At 45.3% G+C, this 20,373-nt stretch overlaps 1 protein-coding gene across 12 annotated transcripts in view; it reads left to right on the forward strand.

The window, feature by feature from the left end:
* MYCBP2 (MYC binding protein 2) overlaps positions 1-20,373 on the forward strand; it is a 2,065,574-nt gene that overhangs the window by 603,598 nt on the left and 1,441,603 nt on the right. For all 12 annotated transcript variants that reach the window (XM_086934832.1, XM_086934837.1, XM_086934835.1 and 9 more), the window contains 2 exons: positions 4,340-4,423; positions 15,415-15,511. In XM_086934832.1, the coding sequence (XP_086790958.1) occupies positions 4,340-4,423; positions 15,415-15,511 (181 nt within the window). The remainder of the gene's footprint in view (positions 1-4,339; positions 4,424-15,414; positions 15,512-20,373) is intronic.

Here is a 20,373-nt window from a genome sequence, read left to right on the forward strand (position 1 = left end):
GATGGCCTCTTCTATTCTGAGTAAAATAATGTGAAGGCGTCACTATATCTGCCCCCAAGACGAATGTACATTGTGGCCCAGTAAGTGACTCTCTGATAAAAAGGAGAACGTGCTTCCCTTCTTTGGAGTTCGGGTATAATGTTTGTTTTCCGCTTTCGCTTATTAAGAAGGTCAAGGTTCCCCTGTAATAATTAGGGTTCAGGTGGATGCACACTCCTGCGAGGTATCGTCTGTGGCTTATGTCCATTTTCTTGAGACCCAGTACTAGTACATATTTCCACCAAGGGATTATCACTTCTACTTGTCAGGAGTACCCTATTCCCCTGGTCTGGTCAAAGGGGTCCCTCTCATTTCTTTTACACCTCATTGTGTTAGAGCCTTTGTTCTCTCGGAGGTGAGAAACCAAATGTGTTTCGGACTTCCCCCTGGCAGGTACAAGAACACTTGGCGGTGAGCCTCAACGGCTCTCAGCTTGTGATGTGCTGATTTGGGCAGCTCCAACTAGTAGAGACAATTAGTAACTAGAGTAGGCGTGTCCACCGTAGCCTGGCACACCCCTAGAGTCGACGAAAGCTGAGTTGAAACCCTCTTAAAAATTCTCCATTTTGAATTGCAGAATTTTGAATTGCAGGATTAGGTTTAATAGGATCAGAGATGTGCACCTCTCCCCTAAGTGAGGGTGTAGCCAAAGGGTGTAGTCAACCTAGGGAACGATAGGCATTGACTACTGCCCCCGACCTCAGTAATGCCCTCAGATTCAATGAGCTAAGAAGAAGGACCGACGAGCCGTGTAGCAGTGTAGAAGACAACTGACTTGGCCCCAGCCTTTCCGGTGACTTTGTTTCAAGAGGCTGGTGTAGTCTCAAGAACCCAGGAGACCTGTGCTATCTTTGACAAAGAATCTGGTCTCCCGTGGTCACTGGACTTGTCCAGCCAAGAAACTAACACAAGGACTCCGGATGGAGGCAGGATCCGCGACACATGCACCACTCTGCACCCGACACCTACGACCAACCCAGTGAAGTCTCCCCGGCAATCCTGACCCAGGATCCAGCATTGGACGACCTCTCCTGATCTCCCCCTCGACGCCTGCAGCCTGAACCTGAACGGTCTCCCCCAACCAGATCTGATGAGAAACGGGACATTGGAAAACACCCCTGCACCCGCAACCCCTCGGCCTAGGTGTGCCCAACCGGCGGTGTCCCGGCATCTCCCTACTATCCAACTTACCTCTCCAGCTGTTGGATTCCTCCAGTCAACTTACAGAACCAAGCCTGCAGCCGTTTTCCCCAAATCAGGATCTCCATAGATTTCAACGGGGTCCCCTCTGACGCCGCCTTTGCACTCTGCCCCTGAGCCAGTGCCTGCGTTCCTGAACCGCAGGTACTTACCTGTAACCAGTGCCTCTTCGAGGTGCCCTCAGCCTCCATAGGATAACATTGGGCCCAGTGACATCTACACTCGGCCGCCCCAGTGCCACTGGTGGTGCAGTACCTACTTTGGTCAGACCCAGTGTTTACCCAAATCCCCGAAGACTGAACCTGAGAACCGCTTACTTACCTGTAAGTTACTCACCTGTCTTAGTCCCATAGGGTTGAATTTGTCTTTCACTGTATTGTACAAAGTATGATCCTGCATACAAAGTATCTTTCTGTATAGAAAAGCATTTCATGCACATGCGAAGTATTGTTCATAATATAACAAAAACCTATTGCCAATAATTGATAGTATTGCATAAGTCTGCTTACCTGTAACTGAGTTAAACTTTGTTCCTAGAAATAAAAGTAACAAAAGTAATATTTTTCTAAAACCTTTGGCATGAAGCGGGTCATTGTGTGTATTCCTGCCTTGTATGAATACATACACCAAATGCATTCGCACTACCCTCTGATAAGCCTAACTGGTCAGCCCAGCTACCACTAAATTGAGAGTAGGGTATTACCTCCTTTATCCTCTGCAGTAACTTTGGGTACTCACTGGACTCTATGCACACTATTCCTCTTTTTGGTAAAGTATACATGGAGCCAGCTTCCTACAAGCAGCATTTGTTTATATCTTTGAGTTCACAAAATTAATGTTGGTTTTCTGCATGTACATTGTAATCAGACTGGTGTAGTCTTTATTTGGCATTTAGTATTTTCGTTCATCTTCTCATTTATGTGTTTCCGCATTGATGTTAATTTTATGCATTGTAAGACCGCAATGAACATGGAATGTACAAACAATCCGATGTGGTATGATGGCCTCCAGCTTATTTACAGTTGTCCTTACGACTGTGCACACCAATGTATGTTGACAGTGAATGACACTGCAGGCGTTGATGATTTAAAACTGAAAATATAACCAGTGTTCGTAGATCTATTTATTGCCCAAAACAAGCATATATATTGTTTCCATTTCATAAGAGAGCAAATAGACTTAATCGATCACTGCTTAATTTGTGCATATTTCAGAAGCTGAGATTCGTAAACCGTTCTCAAAGCCCCTTAGATTTTGTCTCACTTTGCACATAGAGCAATAGCTTTCCCTGGATTCTATGCTGCTTGATAGTGAGCATAATGGTAATGCATATGTAGTTTCTTCTCCATCATTGCGATGATTTTTTAATACGCCCACGTTCTTTTCTACTGTGTTCATCCTGAAATAATCAGATAAGGATCACACCTATATTGAATCACGCATCAAAATACAATACTATGCTTTATACATTGCCTTAAACATATTTTTCACCGTTGTTCATCATGTTCCAAAAATCGTGTTTTACCCGAGAATTGTAAAACATTTCACTAAGAATGGACATTTGTGTTTTTTTAGGTTGAACCTAGGCAGCATGCATAAGCTGTCTTCAAGACATGCTCTATTAACTCTGTGGGCTTACAGCCCGCCCACAGCTTTTGATTTGCTTATGCTATTGTCTTTTTAAAAATTTTGCTTCTGTGTGGTTATTGTTTGTCCCCAGGCAAGCACGTATTCCTGTATCACACTGAATGACCCAGTGTGTAGTAACTGTATAGCTCTTCAATCCCTGGTGGCACATCACCCATGATAATATGCTGCATGGTTAAACACTTATAAGATTCCAAAGGCAAGACCTTTTGGCTATGCCAATTCTTGTTATATTTTGTGGTCTTCTGTACAGTAAAGTGTTTAAAAACATTTTCATTGTGTGACATTTATAGAGCCTCCACAGAGGTACATATTTATGTTTGAGAAGTATTGGGTTCAACCAAAGCCTTTATGTCCCATTTCAGTATGTAACAGTTGAAAGTGATGGCTTTTCCGTTAGATGTTGAAAAACATATTTAGCTTGAAGAAATTTCACTTGCATCACCACCATCCTGGTGTAACTTGATTGGTCCCATTTGCTGGCCCGTACCGTCTTCAAAACCAACTGGTTCATTTACACAGCAATCCCAAATAGCACCCCTGCTTATCTTGAAGATGATCTCTGGTGGTTCTCGGCACACCCTCTGCCTGGACCCCCATCTCACTACAGACTAAGAAGTGTGAAAATAAGACAACCAGCCTTTCCCATTTATCCCCCCAGGATCTAGAACAACATCCTCTTGTTTATCAGGATTCCCCAAATTCTGCTCTAGTTTAGCAAAGAATTGAAGTATCCCCTCTTTAAAGAAGACTACATCACAGTGTAAATGTCCACAGCCCAGCTTCCTCTCATATGTCATTGACTTTACACTTGCCCACGTACAGTGCTCTGCTTCCATTTAGTTGGGTTGGCGCTATAGGAATAACATATACATACATAATTTTGTAGACAAATTGTGAAAAGCAATTGCGATGTGGATCAACCTCTGATTAGACCAAGGCAATTGTGAAGTTGTTGTTTCTGCAGGCTTTGTTGTGGCTCTGGCATGGCATTTTTTTCTTTTTAAATAGAGAATGTGTTAAATGGCTGCTCTATCCTACTATGTTTATACCCCTGTTGTCACATTTTGAGGGGCTTGTGCTGCAACTGGCACCAATTTACCGGTTTAAAAAAATGTAATAGACAATATCACCCATATATCCCACACCAACATTTAGCTTCAGACATTTTTGTTTATTTTCTACACTCTTGGTCCACCACACCTGGGAATTTAGCAGGCTGATGCAATCGACCAATATCCCTACTCTGAACATTGTACTAAGCCCATTGTGTAGGAGTCCATTAAGGTTTAGATGTCCTCAGCACTGCACAGGCTAAGGGAGAGCACTTCGATAAGCCAGGTTACTCCAGCTTGTTGGGAGTGCTGTACCACCCTTTGTAGACTAATGAGAATCTAGAATGCAAGAATGTTTTATAACAGATTGTTGTCAAAATAATTATATGCTATTTCAGGGTTGTGTTTCAGTTTAAAAGCTCAAAGAAGTCCAACAATGGCACAGATGTCAACGCTGGGCAGATACCTCAACTATTGTACAGGTAATTGCTAATTACAGCTAATGTTGATAATAGTAACTTTTGTGTAAATCAATATGTACATTCATATGTGTACTGTTATGAAAGTTTGTTTGCCAGCATGTTCACTCATTGTTCAGAGTTTTCGAAAGAAAGCGCTCCTAAAATAATCATAAATGTGAAATGAAGTTGATAAAAATAGGTGTATTTTTATTTTTGAGAATCAAGCATTACCTTTGTGCCCACATCAGTTTGAACGTGTGTTAATTCAAAATAGGCTATGCAGCTAATAATGCCCTTCAAATCTTCTTGATGTGTTTTGTTTTCACAGTATCTGAGCGATTGGTGATATTGGTGCTGTTTAACTATGACCTTTCTTGTATCTCAAAAATATTTAAGTTGGTATTCTTTGTATCCAAATTATAGAGGTGAAGGGCAGAAATGATTCAATATTTGAATATTTTTTTTAAATTAAAAAAAAAAAAACTTTTTATTAACTGTGCAGAAGACGGTGGCGTACATCCCAGTCATACATTTAAAACCTTACAATTGTACCGTGGGAAATTCAAAGCAGAAGAAAGGAGGTTACATACATATGGTATTACTCAATACAGTTCGTCATCAGATATTCAACAATGCGAGTGGTTCGTCAGCCCGCGAAATCTGGGGGGGTTCGCAAATGTGGCCCCTATATTCATTCCATCTGGACCATATAATGACCCATTTCTGTGGGCATCCCCTGGCCACATACACTGTCTTCTGGAGCATGCACCAGTCCATGTCCGTTTTCCAGGTACCAAGTGTCGGAGGCTCCGCAGCCCCCACAACCTAGCAATGTTCTGTTTTTTTTTTTAACATTTTTAATGAAGTAGCCTAATGCCAGATTGCTAACTTGTAGATTGCATGGCCACTAGAAGCCCTGAAATGCTCCATTGGCAGGGATATTATAGCAGTGATACCAGAATTAACATCCTCCTACATATATGCCTTGCTGCACCAACAATTTAACTGTGGCACTGTTTCTATTTTATTCATTTGTTGCCTCCTTGGAATTATGCTTTGCCTGAAGACTTCAGGTTTCAAACCCTCAAAGAATCATGGTCAGTGATAGGATTTCAGAAACCACAGGTTAGTCACTTAGACCCTTCGATTTGTACTTTACGTGGAAATGGAGAGCCTACTGATTAAGGCATCAAATGCTAGGTAAATGCGAAATAACTTCCCATGCCTGCTGCAAGATAATGAGTCAAAGGATTTCTTGAGCCAGAAATATTTGTATCAGTTAGGTGTAGGAGTTCAAAACAACCATGCACTTCAACTGGATTCCTTTGTCGTTTATCGGAGATTGCCACAGGGTGGGATCATTTTTAGCTTTTTACATGAAGTCTTCCACCACCAAAATAAATAGTTTCCAGTTATAAATATGGGACAAAGCATGTCCTGTAGACTGTGTGGCACATGATGAAGTATGGGGTAGGTGTTATGTTGAACATCAGACACTTTCATGGTTTAGTCTTATGTTTATTAGGGGACTTTCCAGCTTCTGTGCACGTTTTTATAATGTGTAGAAAAACATTATAGCAAAATCTGATGAAAGAGACTAATTTTAAAATTATGAAGGCCTCGGCTGAACGACTGGCTCTCTTAAATACAGGAGAGCATTTAATACAGATGTTCAAGACACATTTTTTGTTAGTAATCTTTAAGACACAAATTGCCCTTTTTGCACTGTGTATCCTATGCTCCATTGAGTGAAGCCCAGAATGCTGATCCAGCTTATCACATGGGGTCCGGATCACAAAGGTCCTGATAATGTAATGAGATTGCCTTAGACAGGTGGACCTTTCAGATTATAGCCTTAGGATGCTGGCTTTAAAAGGAAAGAAATCTTGTGTGCAAGGCACCGTACTGTAAATGCAGATTTTGCCTCAAGCATAGGTCTGCTGCTCATTATGTCAGTTCCATAGATGGTAATCAATCAATCAAACAAGCTTTATTCGATAAGTAGTAAAATCATAAAAGCATACATGCATAAAAACAAATTCATCATCTAATAACACGATCTAAATACATCTATGTACAACAATCCACTAGGTTGCACTAGTAATTTCATACTATACTTTCAGACATATGATAAATCATTTGGAAAGATGATCGAGTGTACTCTCCCCGGAGTTCACGAATTGTTAGCTTTCCTGGTCCTTATTACATTCTTTAAAAATCCCGCCATAGAGCCAATACAATAAAAACTGTCCAACATCTGTAAGTAACTAAAAGCAGGACTACATTGCCTCCACCCTCCCTTTTTTAGTTGTGCTTTTAACCATCTTTGCCTTTCAGTAAGGTAAAACTTACAAAATAAAACCACGTGGATCGTACTTTAGTGTGATACGTTGTCACACGGCAGTGACATAAGTTTCTTCACCGGTCATTAATATTTAGTTAAGTGATCAGATGGTGGAGAGTCCCAAATCTAAATCTGGTCAAGAGAAATCTTTCGTATCTGCTCGGTACGTATTGCAAGTATGGTTGGATGCTACACGTGGTTGTAATCAGCTGATGTTTGATCACTATTGGTTTGTTCAAGGCAAGAGCTAGCCTATTATCTTCTAGATGGGCCATAATGATTCCTTTGAACTCTTTACGTTTAATGACATTCAAACTTTCAGGCAGGGAAAAATATTCGGGGTGGCCAATATCATGCATAAGATCTTCCACATATTTTAGCCATAGAATTTTACGTGCATTTTCAAGTTTCATGGCATCCCTCATTATATCCCTATTTAGGGTAGCACTCTCCGTAGTCCAAATTCTATGCCATAAGAGGGCTGGTTGGGCCCTAATCAGGTCCGAGATGTGTGTGACTCCCAGCTCAGAATGGCAATTAAAAACAGATGCGCTAATTGGAACGCTCAATAGAGACTTCAAAAAAGCATTTTCAGTACGCTGGATTAGGGTACAGTCTTGAAATCCCCAGATTCCTGCCCCGTAAAGGGCTATACTCACACATTTTGTGCGGTAAATCCTCCGCATGATTTCCAAAGGCCTTTTCCCCAACTTTTTTGAAAAGTTAAAAAGGGCCGCTATAGACTTCATGTATAAAAGATTCATTACCTTAACCGCTGGTGCCCAGGAACCTGTCCAGTCAAACAGCACGCCCAAATAATTACTTGAATGGGTAGTTTCAACTTCGCTCACCCAGTAAGTCCTCCCACCCATCACCTAACCCCCCCCCTGGAATTTTTTAAAATTTATTTTTAGTTGTTCCGCAGGCCATTACAAAACTTTTCTTGGCATTCAATCTCAAGCCAAGCCTATCCATAAAGATAGAATAAAATGAAAGCGCCCTCTGTAGGACAATTTGGCTGCGGGCCTTAAGCACAGCATCATCGGCGTAAAGGAGGGATCAATGGGGCGGGAATTTACATATGGCAGGTCCCTAGTATGTGACACCAACTCCTGCTCCAAAGCGTTGGTATGTAAAGAAAACAGGAGTGGTGCCAACACACATCCCTGCCTTACGCCTTGTTCAATTTTAAATGGGCCCGTGCACTCTCCCATACTTCCATAGCTGACCTTTGAAGTGGCTCCAGTATAAAGATACTTTACAAATTGAATTAAAACAGGATCAACTTATCGTGGTCTACGCAGTCAAAAGCTGCGGAGAGGTCTACAAAGGCCAAATAAAGCTGTTCAGATTTTGCCCTAGAATATTTATCAATTGTAAATGTAAATGTAAATGTATAGGTATTTATATAGCGCACTACTTACCCGGAGGGTCCCAAGGCGCTTCGACCGCTGCGAAACCCTTCCTGGCTTCCCTGAGAGATGGTCCCTTAATGGGTATCTCCAGGGTGAGACCAGGCATCCCCGGCGGTCTGGTGGGGCCGTTAGTGAAGATGAGGCAAGCTAATGCCCAGAGTTGCCGAGTGTGATCGCTGATCAGAGTGGGCACCGAGGCGAGAGAATTATCGAGTCCGCTGACCCTGGTCCAGAAACCTGCCTCGCTGGGAATCAAACCCTGGTCCCGGGCCGTCCTCTGCTCTCGGGTCTGCCGCCTCTAACCAGTGAGCCACACTACTATTAAAATACTTAAATTTAAAATCTGCTCGTTGGTACCTAAACCTGCCCTAAAACCATCTTCTTCTTCGGTCCATCCCTGCAAATGATCTAAAATAATCCTGCCTGCCACCTTCATCAAAGATATCGGACGGTAGTGCCCTAAAACCATCTTCTTCTTCGGTCCATCCCTGCAAATGATCTAAAATAATCCTGCCTGCCACCTTCATCAAAGATATCGGACGGTAGCAGGCAGGATCATTTTCATCGCCCTTGTTAAAAATTGGGACTATAATTGACTCGGACCATGTTTTAATGAATCCTCACTCGCAATATCCTTGCAATACTCTGGTTAAAATGGGGCACCAGACCTCCAAGTTTGACTTGTGGAGGTCGATTGGTATCCTGTCGGGACCGGCCGCCTTTCCACTCTTACTTGCTTTAACTGCGGCATTAACGTCCTGCAACGAGATATCAAGTTTAATAGGGACGAATGATTGGTTGGTAGATGGTTATCTATAATCTGCATGACTTAATTGGAATAGATCACCTTCTATCCTCACCAGTGAGCAAGCAGTCCACCTATTGGAAGTTTGGCTTTGCCCCTTTCACACTCTTGTGTCTCATTACTCTAGACCAACGGGTACTGAAAATTTCAGAAGGTCTTCCTTTGAACCTCCATACAACTCACAAATGTGCTCACATCAAAAGATGATGGGAGCACTTTTGTGTGTTTGCTATGCACTTGAAAAGGCTTTTGCTAATATAATGCTTAACTCACTTGAACTTTACTTTAGTTCCCACTCTTTCCTCCAAAAATTACAAAATATTTTCTAGAACAGCTGCAAAACAATATTCAATCGCTTCTCCAAGAATATATCAAATTGGGTGCACATACAGAAGGCTAGGGTTTTACTCTAGGAATTTCTGTCCCCGAAAAGACTGGAGCTGAGGGCCTACACCAGACCTCTGAGGCTTAAACCCATTCCCTTTTGCAGACACATTTCCCTAAGCAACCAATGGGACTGGTTAACATGTATAGACTCCAGTATTACTTGGAATGTACAGACCTCCAACATGCCTGTTTGTATTACCCCATGGAGAAGCAACATCATTAGGATTTAAAGTTTGCCATAATGTGGTCTCCATCAACAAAGATGCCCTCCATTCCTGTGTGTAGGTGTGTGTGTGTAGATGTGTGTGTAGGTGTGTGTGTGTGTGTGTGTGTGTGTGTGTGTGTGTGTGTGTGTGTGTGTGTGTGTGTGTGTGTGTGTGTGTGTGTAGGTGCTGTGTGCAACAGCCTCCCAGCGTACATGAACTTCACTCTTAATTCAATGACTTGCTGATTAAGGCCCTGACTATGGAGGAAACTTACACCATATTCACCAACCTGCATTTTTCCAAAAATATCAAGGAGTCTTCATTTAACCTTTTCCAAAAACTGTTTATAGTGGCTCTAAATTGCTGGGAATTACCTATTGGATGTCAGCGGTATTGCTGAAACAATTGCTAATTACCCTTCAAGACATCAGAATATTTATGTGGTGTTTGAAAGGCTGAATCAGTGGAGTTGTATTTGTCCATCTAGTAATAAGGCCCCTCATCTTTCTACTCCTTCACTGGGATCAACTCGAATCTGCAGTTAAGAAAACTCTTCTATCCAGAAGAATTGTGAACTCTCTATTGTTAAGACTTTAGACTTTTCGGTCCCCGTACGGCAGGGGGTGCGGGTTCGCCACGGGACATGCAGCCTCGCTCGTTGCCACGCTACCCACCGTTTCCTGGAGTCGGGCAACTAGTGCCCAAATGGAGGCCTATGCTATGGCTCTGCAGGCTTCTTTGGCCCCTCCTCTTCCTGAGACGTCCGCGGATCCCTTGCCACGTGTGGGGCCTTCCGCGGAGTCGCGGGCGGCTTCGACCCCAGCACCGACTAGTTCGGCTTCAGGTTTTGGAGGTGTGTTGTCATCTAGGTGCAGCCCTACGGGGTTCCCCACTTCAACCCACAGCGTCTCTGCCTCGCAGCAAACCCCCCAGTGGGACCCTGTGTTGTCGCAGGAGGTCACCGGGACTCACGGTTCGTCCCCGAGTCCCCCTGTTCCTCTGGGCAGGCGACTGCCTTGCTGGAGGCCTAGCTGATGCCGTTCGGGCGCCGCAGGTGGTGGCTAGGGGCTGGGGTGCCTCCCCGGGTCCCTCTCGGCCCTCTATGCAAGCGGCTTCCTCGTCGGAGGTCGAGTCAGTGACTTTTCAGCACTGTTTATAGCCGCCCCAGCTCCGACCCCGCCCCATTCTCCTAGGATGCAAGTGGTGGTGGAAGTCTAAACCGCTCACGGTCATCAACTCGTCTCCAGAGGTCACCTCCTCTCGGGAGGGTTGTCATCTTCTTGTCTCCTCTTCCCCGGAGATGGGACGCTGCGTCGTTGCTTTCTCCCCAGCGTCTACCGGGGAGGGCTCTTAGCCATCCCCACGACCACAGCCCCTGGAACCCCTCCTCCACAACTTGCGGTTGGTTGCTCCGCAGGCTTCTCCACCTTCCCCGGAGGCCCCTCAGGCCCCCCACTTGTCCTTGGATCTTCCATCTTTCAGGGCTGGCTGTTTCTTCCTCCAGCTGGACTCTGGGATGGACTGCTTCATTTAGAGCCGTCGCCCACGGAGGAATTGCTCTCTCCTCCCCGACACCCTACGGAAGCTAGTGCAGCTTTTGTCCGGGCCATTTCCACGGCTGCTGGCATTTTGTAGATGGGCGACTCCGTCAACCCATTCCCTACGGACCATTTGTTAGAGGTTCTCCACCAGGGCTCTGGTGGACGGGAGCTGCTTCTTCCATTCGAAACTTCGCTCCACAATGGTCTTCTGGGGGCCTGGGGGTGTCCTGCCACGGGTAATCCGGTGCCTCCGCCGCTCCTGCACCGCTACCGTCCTGCTCCTCACGACCCAGTCTGCTTTTCTTTCCACCCTTCTATCCAGGGCCCTCTTCTGCAGACTTCTTTTCCTTCCTTGCCTTTGGTGTTGTTTCCTCCATCATGTGAGGCCCGGTGGTTGGATTCATAGGGACGTAACATCTTCGCTTCCTCTAGTGCTGCTTTGCGAGCGCTCAACACGCTTTGTGTATTGGCCAGGGCTACTTCCAGCTTGTGGGATTCTGTGTAGTCCCTTCTGTCTCATGCCTTCCACGAAGGTGTCTGCGCTGATCTGCGGCACCATGTATTGGATGGCCGGGAGTTGTCCGCGTTTATTTTTCGTTCGCCCTTGGATGTTTCTGATGCTCTCTGCAGCACTATGGCGTGTTCTGGCGTGTTCTGTGGCTCTCTGCCGCCATGCTCGTTTGCGGGATGGCATTTTCCCAGAGAATATTTGGGAGCGTCTGGTTCACCTTCCTTTTGATGGGGTTCTTTTGTTTAACACCCACTTGGACTCCGCCTTTCAGAGGCTCCTTGTCCTCCTGTGCTTTTATGGGATGCGTTATTCCACCTTTTTTCTGGGGTCTAGTGTTTCGGTTGGCCCGTATGTGTTCTGTGTGGTTTGACGTGCCTTCGGCGTCCTTAGGTTGGCCCCTCTGTGCTATTGGCTGCAGGTACAGCTCCTATGGCTTTTGTGGTTTTTGGCTGTTGGTAAAACTGTATAGGTCCTCAGGTTGGACCATATGTGTATTTTTTGGGCTGACTGGTAAGCAGTCTGTGGTACTACCCGCAGGTCCTTTATGTTCTTGTCCTCTGCTGCGGGATTTTTTCCCTAAGCGGTGTTCTCATGTTCTCTTTGGGACGTGTCATACCCCAAGTCAGTAGCTGTTGTATAGCTCTGTCCTAAGCTGGGAGGGTGTGAACACCCTTTTTCAGGTTCCTCGCCTTTCTTGGCATCACTGTATACCGCTAGTGCTGTCTCTTTTGTCTTTGTCTTGGCGCAGCTTTCGCTGCTCCAGGTTCTGTCATTCTCAGTATCAGCTACATCGCTAGACCGGCTTTGGCATGCCGTCTACAGCGTCGTATTGTGGTGTTTCCGCCCTCTTGTCCGGTGTTTTGGCCTGGTCCTCCGTCTTGTGTTCCAGGGGGGCTAGGATTCTCCTAGTATTTTCTTGTAGTCTGGTTGACGGCTTGGGTCCGTCTTACGTATTTCTCCTCTTTCTCTTTTGGCTGGTCCCACTTCTTTTGTGGGCGGTTTGTGTCTTTGGAATGGTCCTTCTTTGGTGGTGGTTCTGGATTTCCCTGGCCTCTGCCTTTGTCTTGCGCTTGGCCTGTTCTGGGCGCACTGCTTCATGGTATTTGCCAGCTGCCGGCTGCGCGCGCCTGCTCATTATGGTCCACCGCCGTGGACCTTGGGGTGTACCCTTGTGTTGCTGCCTCTTGTTCTGCTGGAGCTTTGTTTGACTGTGTCTTTCTTCTCACGCCTGCGCTTCTTGGCTGTGGAGCAATTCCTGCCTTGTCCACTGCCTCTAGGCTGATGCCTGTTTAGCGGTGCCTTTCGCTGTGTGTGTGTGTGTGTGTGTGTGTGTGTTCGCCTGCGGCAGGCTCTGCCTCCGTTTCTACCTCTTCTCCTTGAAGTTTGGGGTAGTTCTTTTCTTCCCTGGTACTCCTCTGGCACAGTCGGTCCCTCCGGGGTTTTCTGGCAGATGTCCCTTGTAGTTTGGATTGGCTTGGGTTATCCTGGCCTTCCCTTTGCCTTGTTCTTGCTTACTTCTGCTTGGTGGGGGCTGGGCAGCCCTTCTTGTCTCCGACACATCCCCTGCTGGGGCCCTGTGTGTTTTCCTAACTGAGGAGGTTCTCTTGCAGGCCCTCCTCCCCTTTGGGTATGGCTAGGGTATCTATTCTACATTAAGGAATCTGCGGCTTGTAGTCTCTATCAGATGTGCAAGTTACTTACCTTCAGTACCAATGTATCTGGTAGAGACGATTCTAGCCTCAGATTCCTTCACAACCCACCATTCCTCCCCATTCTGCGAGGACCTTCAACTCGGTCCTCTGCACTTGCCTCCCTCCGAGTGGCTTGTCTTCTGTGAGTGTCCTCTTCATTTCCTTTCTGAAGGAATGCTTTGTTCTGTTCAATTGTTCCACCCCTTCCTTGCTGGTACAAGGTCGGTTGGTTCATGTGTACTTCTACATCAATACACCCTGTTTTTTTCCAGTGTGGGGGCCTACTTTTACTCTTCTTACCTTTTAATTGCTTCGGGTTTCTGATTCCTCTGCGGTCCTCTGAGTTGGGGTTTTCTGGCTGTACCTCAGCCTTTACCTCCTTCCAGGGGATACAACCCCCTTTGATGGTGTTATCTTGGGGTAATAACCATTACTCATCTGTTCCGGACTTGTTGCCCTTCACTGTTGTGGATTGTGATTGCAGACTCTCTATCGTCTGCTATGATGTTTTTCACATGTTTTTCTGCCTCCAGGGAGGATGTCACCTTAGGTTGCTCCTCAGAGTGGTGCTCTGCTCTTTCTCTGCGATGGCTTTCTGTACGTTTGTGCCTGGCACTTTTCCAACTGGTGCTGTTCTTCACCTTTTGTTCCTCCCTTTTCTGTTTTCACTGCTTTTTCGCACACTGTTCCTATACTCTCCACAGTTTTGTTTGTGATGGCTCCGCGTTGTGGCGTGGAAAAGTTTTCCAAAGAAAACTGACGTCAGCGCGCCAGGTTGGGGCTTATGTGACCTCTCTGAGTCACGCCAGCGGACGACGTCAGGACGGAGTCGAGCGGTACCGACCTCGGCGCGCAGAGATGCTGTGGCAAAGAAAATTGTAAGGATCCAGTCTCAAGCCTGGGGATAATTCTACGTTAAGGAATCTGCGGCTACAATAGTCTCTACCAGATACATTGTTACCGAAGGTAAGTAACTTGTATGACACTAAGCACAGGCTTCTACAAGTTGAGTTAGTCTTTGAGGCTACTGGTCCCTCAGATCTGGCATTCATGGTAGTTACAGCTTTCATCAAAGTAAGAGTACTGCCTCCTTGTCTGCTGCACATTTGGATTCAAATGCGATGCGCTTGCACTTGATTGACAAGAAGGTGTATCAGATAACATCTTTGTGACTGTGTCAAGTCAATGCAAACACTATTCTGACTGGTTGAAACACAAAATGTTCATGAAACAATTGAAGAACCACATATGTCAACAAAATGCATTTGATGAAGTTAATTGTACATTTTTTGATTATTTGACTAACAAAAATATATATCATATCAAAGTGAGAGGTCCGCTGAGGGCAAAAAAACTGAATGTTTAAAACTTGGAAGGAGAAGGCAGACCCTAAATGGGAAGTTTAAATGTTGAGAACTGCATGCATTAAAATTCCTGAATGGTTTAATGTCAATTTCACAGGTGGTTTGGTGTCCACTTTTACTTTACAGACGGATACTGTTATCTTCTACATTTGTCAGACTACTGCCTTTTACCATATAGACAGGCAGTGCTGCAACATAGCTTTGTGGTCTCTCTCCCCCCACTTATGCCTCCATTGCCCTTAGCACTGATTTGCCACTTCTTCGTAAGAAAGTGCATCCTTGTGAAAAAAGTATCCATAAGACGAACAAAAGTTTGGTAACTAATTTTTACAATGGATACAGACTTTATTTGCACAGATTCATTATTGCCATAACCTTCTCACTTTGATGTGAATTTGCGATACATGGCAAACATGAAAGCATATTTTTTTGATATTTTCTACCAACAATATTTGGATTCTGTAGAGAGTAAATTAGTCAGAACCACATTAAAGCAACACCATTTTCTCTAAATATCCAGTGATATTGCTTTTTCCAAGCTTATTGGAATTGTTGCTAGGGAGGTGGATTTCTATACCTGCTTGGTACTTCTGTGGGTGCTGCTGTGCAAATATTTATGATCTACCATGCTAAAAATTGTATTTTATTAAATGATACATTTGCATGTGAAGGAATGTTACTGAAGGCAAATGGCTTATCTTAAATCTCAACCCTCTTTTGTCAATAATACTTTCTCATTTTGTTGCAGGCTACCAACAAGTGATGGCAGTTCTTCAAAAGGAAAGCAGCAAACCAGTGAACCAGTTCATATATTAAAGCGCTCTTTTGCAAGAACTGTATCAGTGGTGGGTAATAATTACATTGCCTAATCTCTTTAGAATGCTAGTCGCTCAGTGATGCATCTTGTGAGCCAAGAGCAATTTAAAATAGGCTATCATAAGTGATGAATGTGTATAGACAACATATTGTTTTAGTACACACATTGTTGATGTGAATGCAGCATTTCCTTGGTTATCAAACACTTTTGTGGAGGCGTATGTCTCAAATTAATGTCAGGGCATATTAGGATCCTTATTAATATCCTTTGCGCCCTAATTAGGTGCTGTGTAAGCATGTAAAAACTAGGTCTAGCCAGAGACATATTAATAGTTAGTGCCACCTAACGACCACATGTAATATGTACAAGTTCTTAGGCCATATCTTTTGCATGTCACATTTGCTTACTTCGGGTAAATCAGGCGCAGTATTTTTGTTTCAATTATTTGAAAATTTACCAGTCGCGTTTGAGAAAAACCTCTCGCTAAAACACAAAAATAATTTAACAAATCGGAAACATTTACAAAAGACAAACCGTTTTGTCTCCCTTTAAGAGCTGAGGGGAAACGTTGGAGAAAAGGGGCTCACACGGGCTGTATAGGGGGCCATATCCCAGAAGGCTAATGTCAACATCTTAATATATGATGGTTACTGCGGGGTGGGCGAGCTGGCAGCAGAGATGAAGGGATGAAAATGTCTCAAAAGGTCTTCGTTCTGCTGTGGGTCTTGGACCAAGTACTCCTTTCTGTGGCCAGTGCCCTTCCAGTGGACGCAGATTCTAAAAGTTTTTCGCCGCCACTGCCAGGAGCCACAGCGGACCTACCTTTGGGGGCACTTGCATCAGTCCGTGGTCTTGTCGCCACCGCCAGGAGTCCCAGCGTCCCCTGCAACATACACGCCACGCCCGCAGCCAGTGCCCCAGGAGGCGCATAAAGGGACGCCAGGGTTCCTGCGCTGCGGGACGCGCGCGGGCGAAGCCCAGGCCAAGGGCGGGCCCATTTTAGCCCGTTCGAGGCGGAACGAGGACGGGACGGGCCACTTTCTTTCGCCTGCAGTCTAAGGAAAGTCAAGGTCAGTCCAGAGATATCTGGTTTGCTTTTTCGATTGGTTTTCTCGCTAGTGGGCACTTTGCATTTGCATTAAGGATTCGCTGTTGCAACAAGTCCCTTTAAAATGGCATCCTCTAAGGTGGGGAAAGGGAGAAAGTCTATCCCAGGCGGGTCGTTTGCAGGAACTCTCGATCAATTCCTTACTAGGGCATCTTCCATGCTGGCACATCAAATAGACATTACTGAAAGGAGGCTCTCCCTGGACCCTGTCTATGACAAACGCTCATCTCTTGGCCGTTTGGCCCAGGTGTCATTGCCTAACCTGCAAGGTACTTCCGGTAATACTTCATCGGGGGCTGGGAATGAGGGTTCCCATCAGGTCCTAATAGAAATACAACCCCCGGATTCACCAGTTAGTGTGGATGGTGCCTCTATTGTTCAGTGTGCCCCTGCTGAAATCGAAGACTATTTAGGTCTGCCTCCCTTGAAACATCTGACTCGTTCTGCAACTAGTTCCAAGATGGGTGAGGAGGCTCCCGCACTAGCTTTGAAAAGGAAGCGTGGAGGTGCATTTTTAAATACGAAGAAAGCCAAAATGCAGAAATATAACAATGTATTGTATTGTATTGTAATTGCATTTATATAGCGCTTACTACCCCTGAAGAGGCGTCGAAGCGCTTTTTCGGCGGGTAGCACGCTACTCCGGGACCCACAGAGGATTAGTTTTGAATTAGTATAGTGAAACATGCAAGTACATTTTAAGTGGTGGATATGTTAGTCAGTTATTTGGATTTGGAATGATAGCAGAAGGATAGAGTAGGACAAAGGTTAGTATTTATTTATCGCTCGCTTGTAGACGCATGCTATTCAGGGAGCCTATAAAGGATTAGTGGTGAATTAATATGGTGAAATATGAGGTAATTTCAGTGGTGGATATTAGTGTGTTACTTGGCGTGAGAAGGATAGAGGATGGATAAAAGGGAAGAAAGATTTGCATTCATATAGCACTTGTTACCCCTGATGGGTGTTGAAGCGCTTTTTTGGCTAGTAGCACGCCACTCCGGAACCCATAAAGGATTAGTGTTGAAAATTAGTATAGTATGAATATGAAGTAATTTGAGTAGTAGATATGTTATTCAGTTATTTGGGCAGTATATTAGTATAGTTGAATATGGAACATGGAATTTGAGAAGTGAACATGTTAGTCTGTTAATTTTGATAGAAAAAGGATAGTGGAGGGATAAAAGAGTGAAGGATTTTTTTTTTTAAGAGAAAAAGGGCAGCATTTCAGGCCCTAGTCCCGACCAGTCTCGAACAGGCCCAAACCGGCAACTACCCTTGTCCTCTCCACCCTTAGCCTTGACGCCCGGGCTGAAACGCCCTAAGCCTGGCCCTTTTTGTAGCCCTAATAATCAGGTGACCCCTTCAGCCAATGGGAACCCTGGCCCTAACACTATCCAATCACAACACTAGCCCTAACAGCCAATGGTACAAGTAGCCCTAGTCCCTACTTCCAATAGAAAGCCTAACCTCACTCTTAGTCCCACAAGTGGTCCAAAAACCAATCACACCAGAAGCACTAAATCGCTACTTCCAATTAAAGGTCTAACCGTAGCCCTAGTCCCACCCTACTCCCAACAACCAATAACATAGGAAGCCCTAGTCCCTACTTCCTATAGAAATCCGAACCCTAGCCCTAGTCCCAACCCTGCAATGATTGAATCACAGACCGAGAAACCAATCAGAACCCTCAAATACCCAGCCAATGAGGACATTAACCCTAACCCAATAGAAACACCAGATACAACCACCAATCAGTGTACACATGTGCCAACCATCAGCACACTATATAAGGTCCCAGCAACCTCAGACAAGGTTTGCTGGTCAGGGAGTTGGAAGCTGCTTACTCCTGTTCAGAATCTCCTAGGAGACAGACAGGCTCAATCCACAACTCTGGACTTCAGCAGGTAAAGGCTTCACTAACTCGAAATCTAACAATACTGTTTGAATAAAGCTTTACTCCCCCTGCTGGCCAAAAAACGAAGTGCACAGGCCCCAGTAAATACAGTTTCAACAGCTCACAGAAGCACCCTCTGATGTAGAAAATCCCTGTTGCTGGGGGAGGGGGGGCAGGGGGGCTGGCCTCACTGGCTTGTGAACACAAAATGGTGACTGGGGCTGCACTGTTTCAGCACACAGGCCTAAGCACAGAGCAAAGGAGAAATTTAGAGGGAAAACAGATTTGTCACCAAGGAATGAGAGGGACAAACTACAGAAATTGGACTGCAAATCCCACAATTCAACACACTAAATGAAGGCAATCATGGGCAGGGAAAACCACACATTTAAAACACAACACAGGTGATAAAATATGCAATTACAGGCAGGCTAAAACTACAATTTTTAACTGTAACAACCACAGGCATAGACAGTAAACACAAAGTGAAAATCGTTTTTTAAATAACTTTTTGTCTTGGGAAGAGACAGCACTAGTCTGTCTCCTTACCACTTCCTGGACTCTGCTCAAAGCAATCTGGGGCACATGTGGGCTGCAACTCACAAGATGGAGGAGACTGATTTGGGGTTCACCCAGCAAGGCCTTCAGGGGCCTAGGCAGGTGTGAGAGGAGGGCTCAGGCTTGCCTGGTAGCTGAATAGCCAATGGTCTGAAGCTGTCTGCCCCACAAATCCTGGAGAGGATGTTTGGGTCAGAATGGAAACCATCTTTATTAAGACGTGCCTTCCTCTTCATGATAGACGCAATGATATAGAGAACAGACTCTTATGTCTAGAACAGCATTTAGCTGTCACAGGGGAGGGGGCTGATCCTTGACCAATTAATGTTAATGTCCTTATTGAGAGACCACAGGAGTGTGATAAAATACCCTGTAACCCTTCTGTGATACCGCCAAGGTCTAATTTAGTCGATCCAATTTCCCAAAGCGTGCCGAGGGAGGGAGAGGTGCCCCAGCCTAGGGAGAACACTGTAAATAATAGTCGAGAGAGGGATAGAACTAAAAACCAGGGGGGCGGAGGGTCTAACAATTCCCAAGCTACACCCGCTAGCAGTAACTTTTGTGATCCACCATCGACTGAGCACATTTTCCTAGATCTTCCCCCTGAGTGTGCCCCATATGTAATAGTTCTTACTGGGGTCCCATTATTGGATAGGGGGAATAGGGAGGACTATGGAGACCTTAAGAACAAGTGCATCCACTGGCTGAACCTTAACACGCCATTAACCCCGCATCTATCTAGCGAAATCCTTTTTGCTCAACGTGTTGATTGGGTAGGGACTAGGGTGAAAAATATTGTGGGAGAGTGTGTAGTTATTAACTTCAGGAACAGTCGGCTGGTGGATTATATAAGCAATTGGTCTGCGGCTGGTCCTGGCACCCAAATTCAAACTTTCCCCTTGACTTATTTTTACCCTACCTCTGGTGGTTTTGGAAGTCACCATACCTGGGGAGGTTGTGATCTCCGGGGTTATAGGACTCAGATGTCCCATGGTATTAGAACAGTTAACAATACTAACATCCCCAGAAGTGACTTGCTTCCCTTGAGTAAAAGATTTAGTTTCTTGGACCAGCTAGACTCACAGCCAATCATCTATCCATCCCAATTTTTCGCCTTTGCTGTGCAGGGCACCATTGTTGCCCATGCTCGTTCTGACAGCTGTGTGTGTTCCAGCAGCGTTGCTGGTTCACAGGAGGGGGCGGAGGCCTGTTGGCCTCTTAGGGTGTGAGGGATTGGGGGCAATTGGCAAGGGCCACGAGATCAGTGTGGTTCCTGCTGTTGCCCGGCCGACAGCTGACGGTCGTCAGGCCTCTCTGGTGGATGTGG

This window comes from Lissotriton vulgaris, chromosome 8, assembly GCF_964263255.1.
Source record: "Lissotriton vulgaris chromosome 8, aLisVul1.2, whole genome shotgun sequence".
Taxonomy (NCBI): Eukaryota; Metazoa; Chordata; class Amphibia; order Caudata; family Salamandridae; genus Lissotriton; species Lissotriton vulgaris.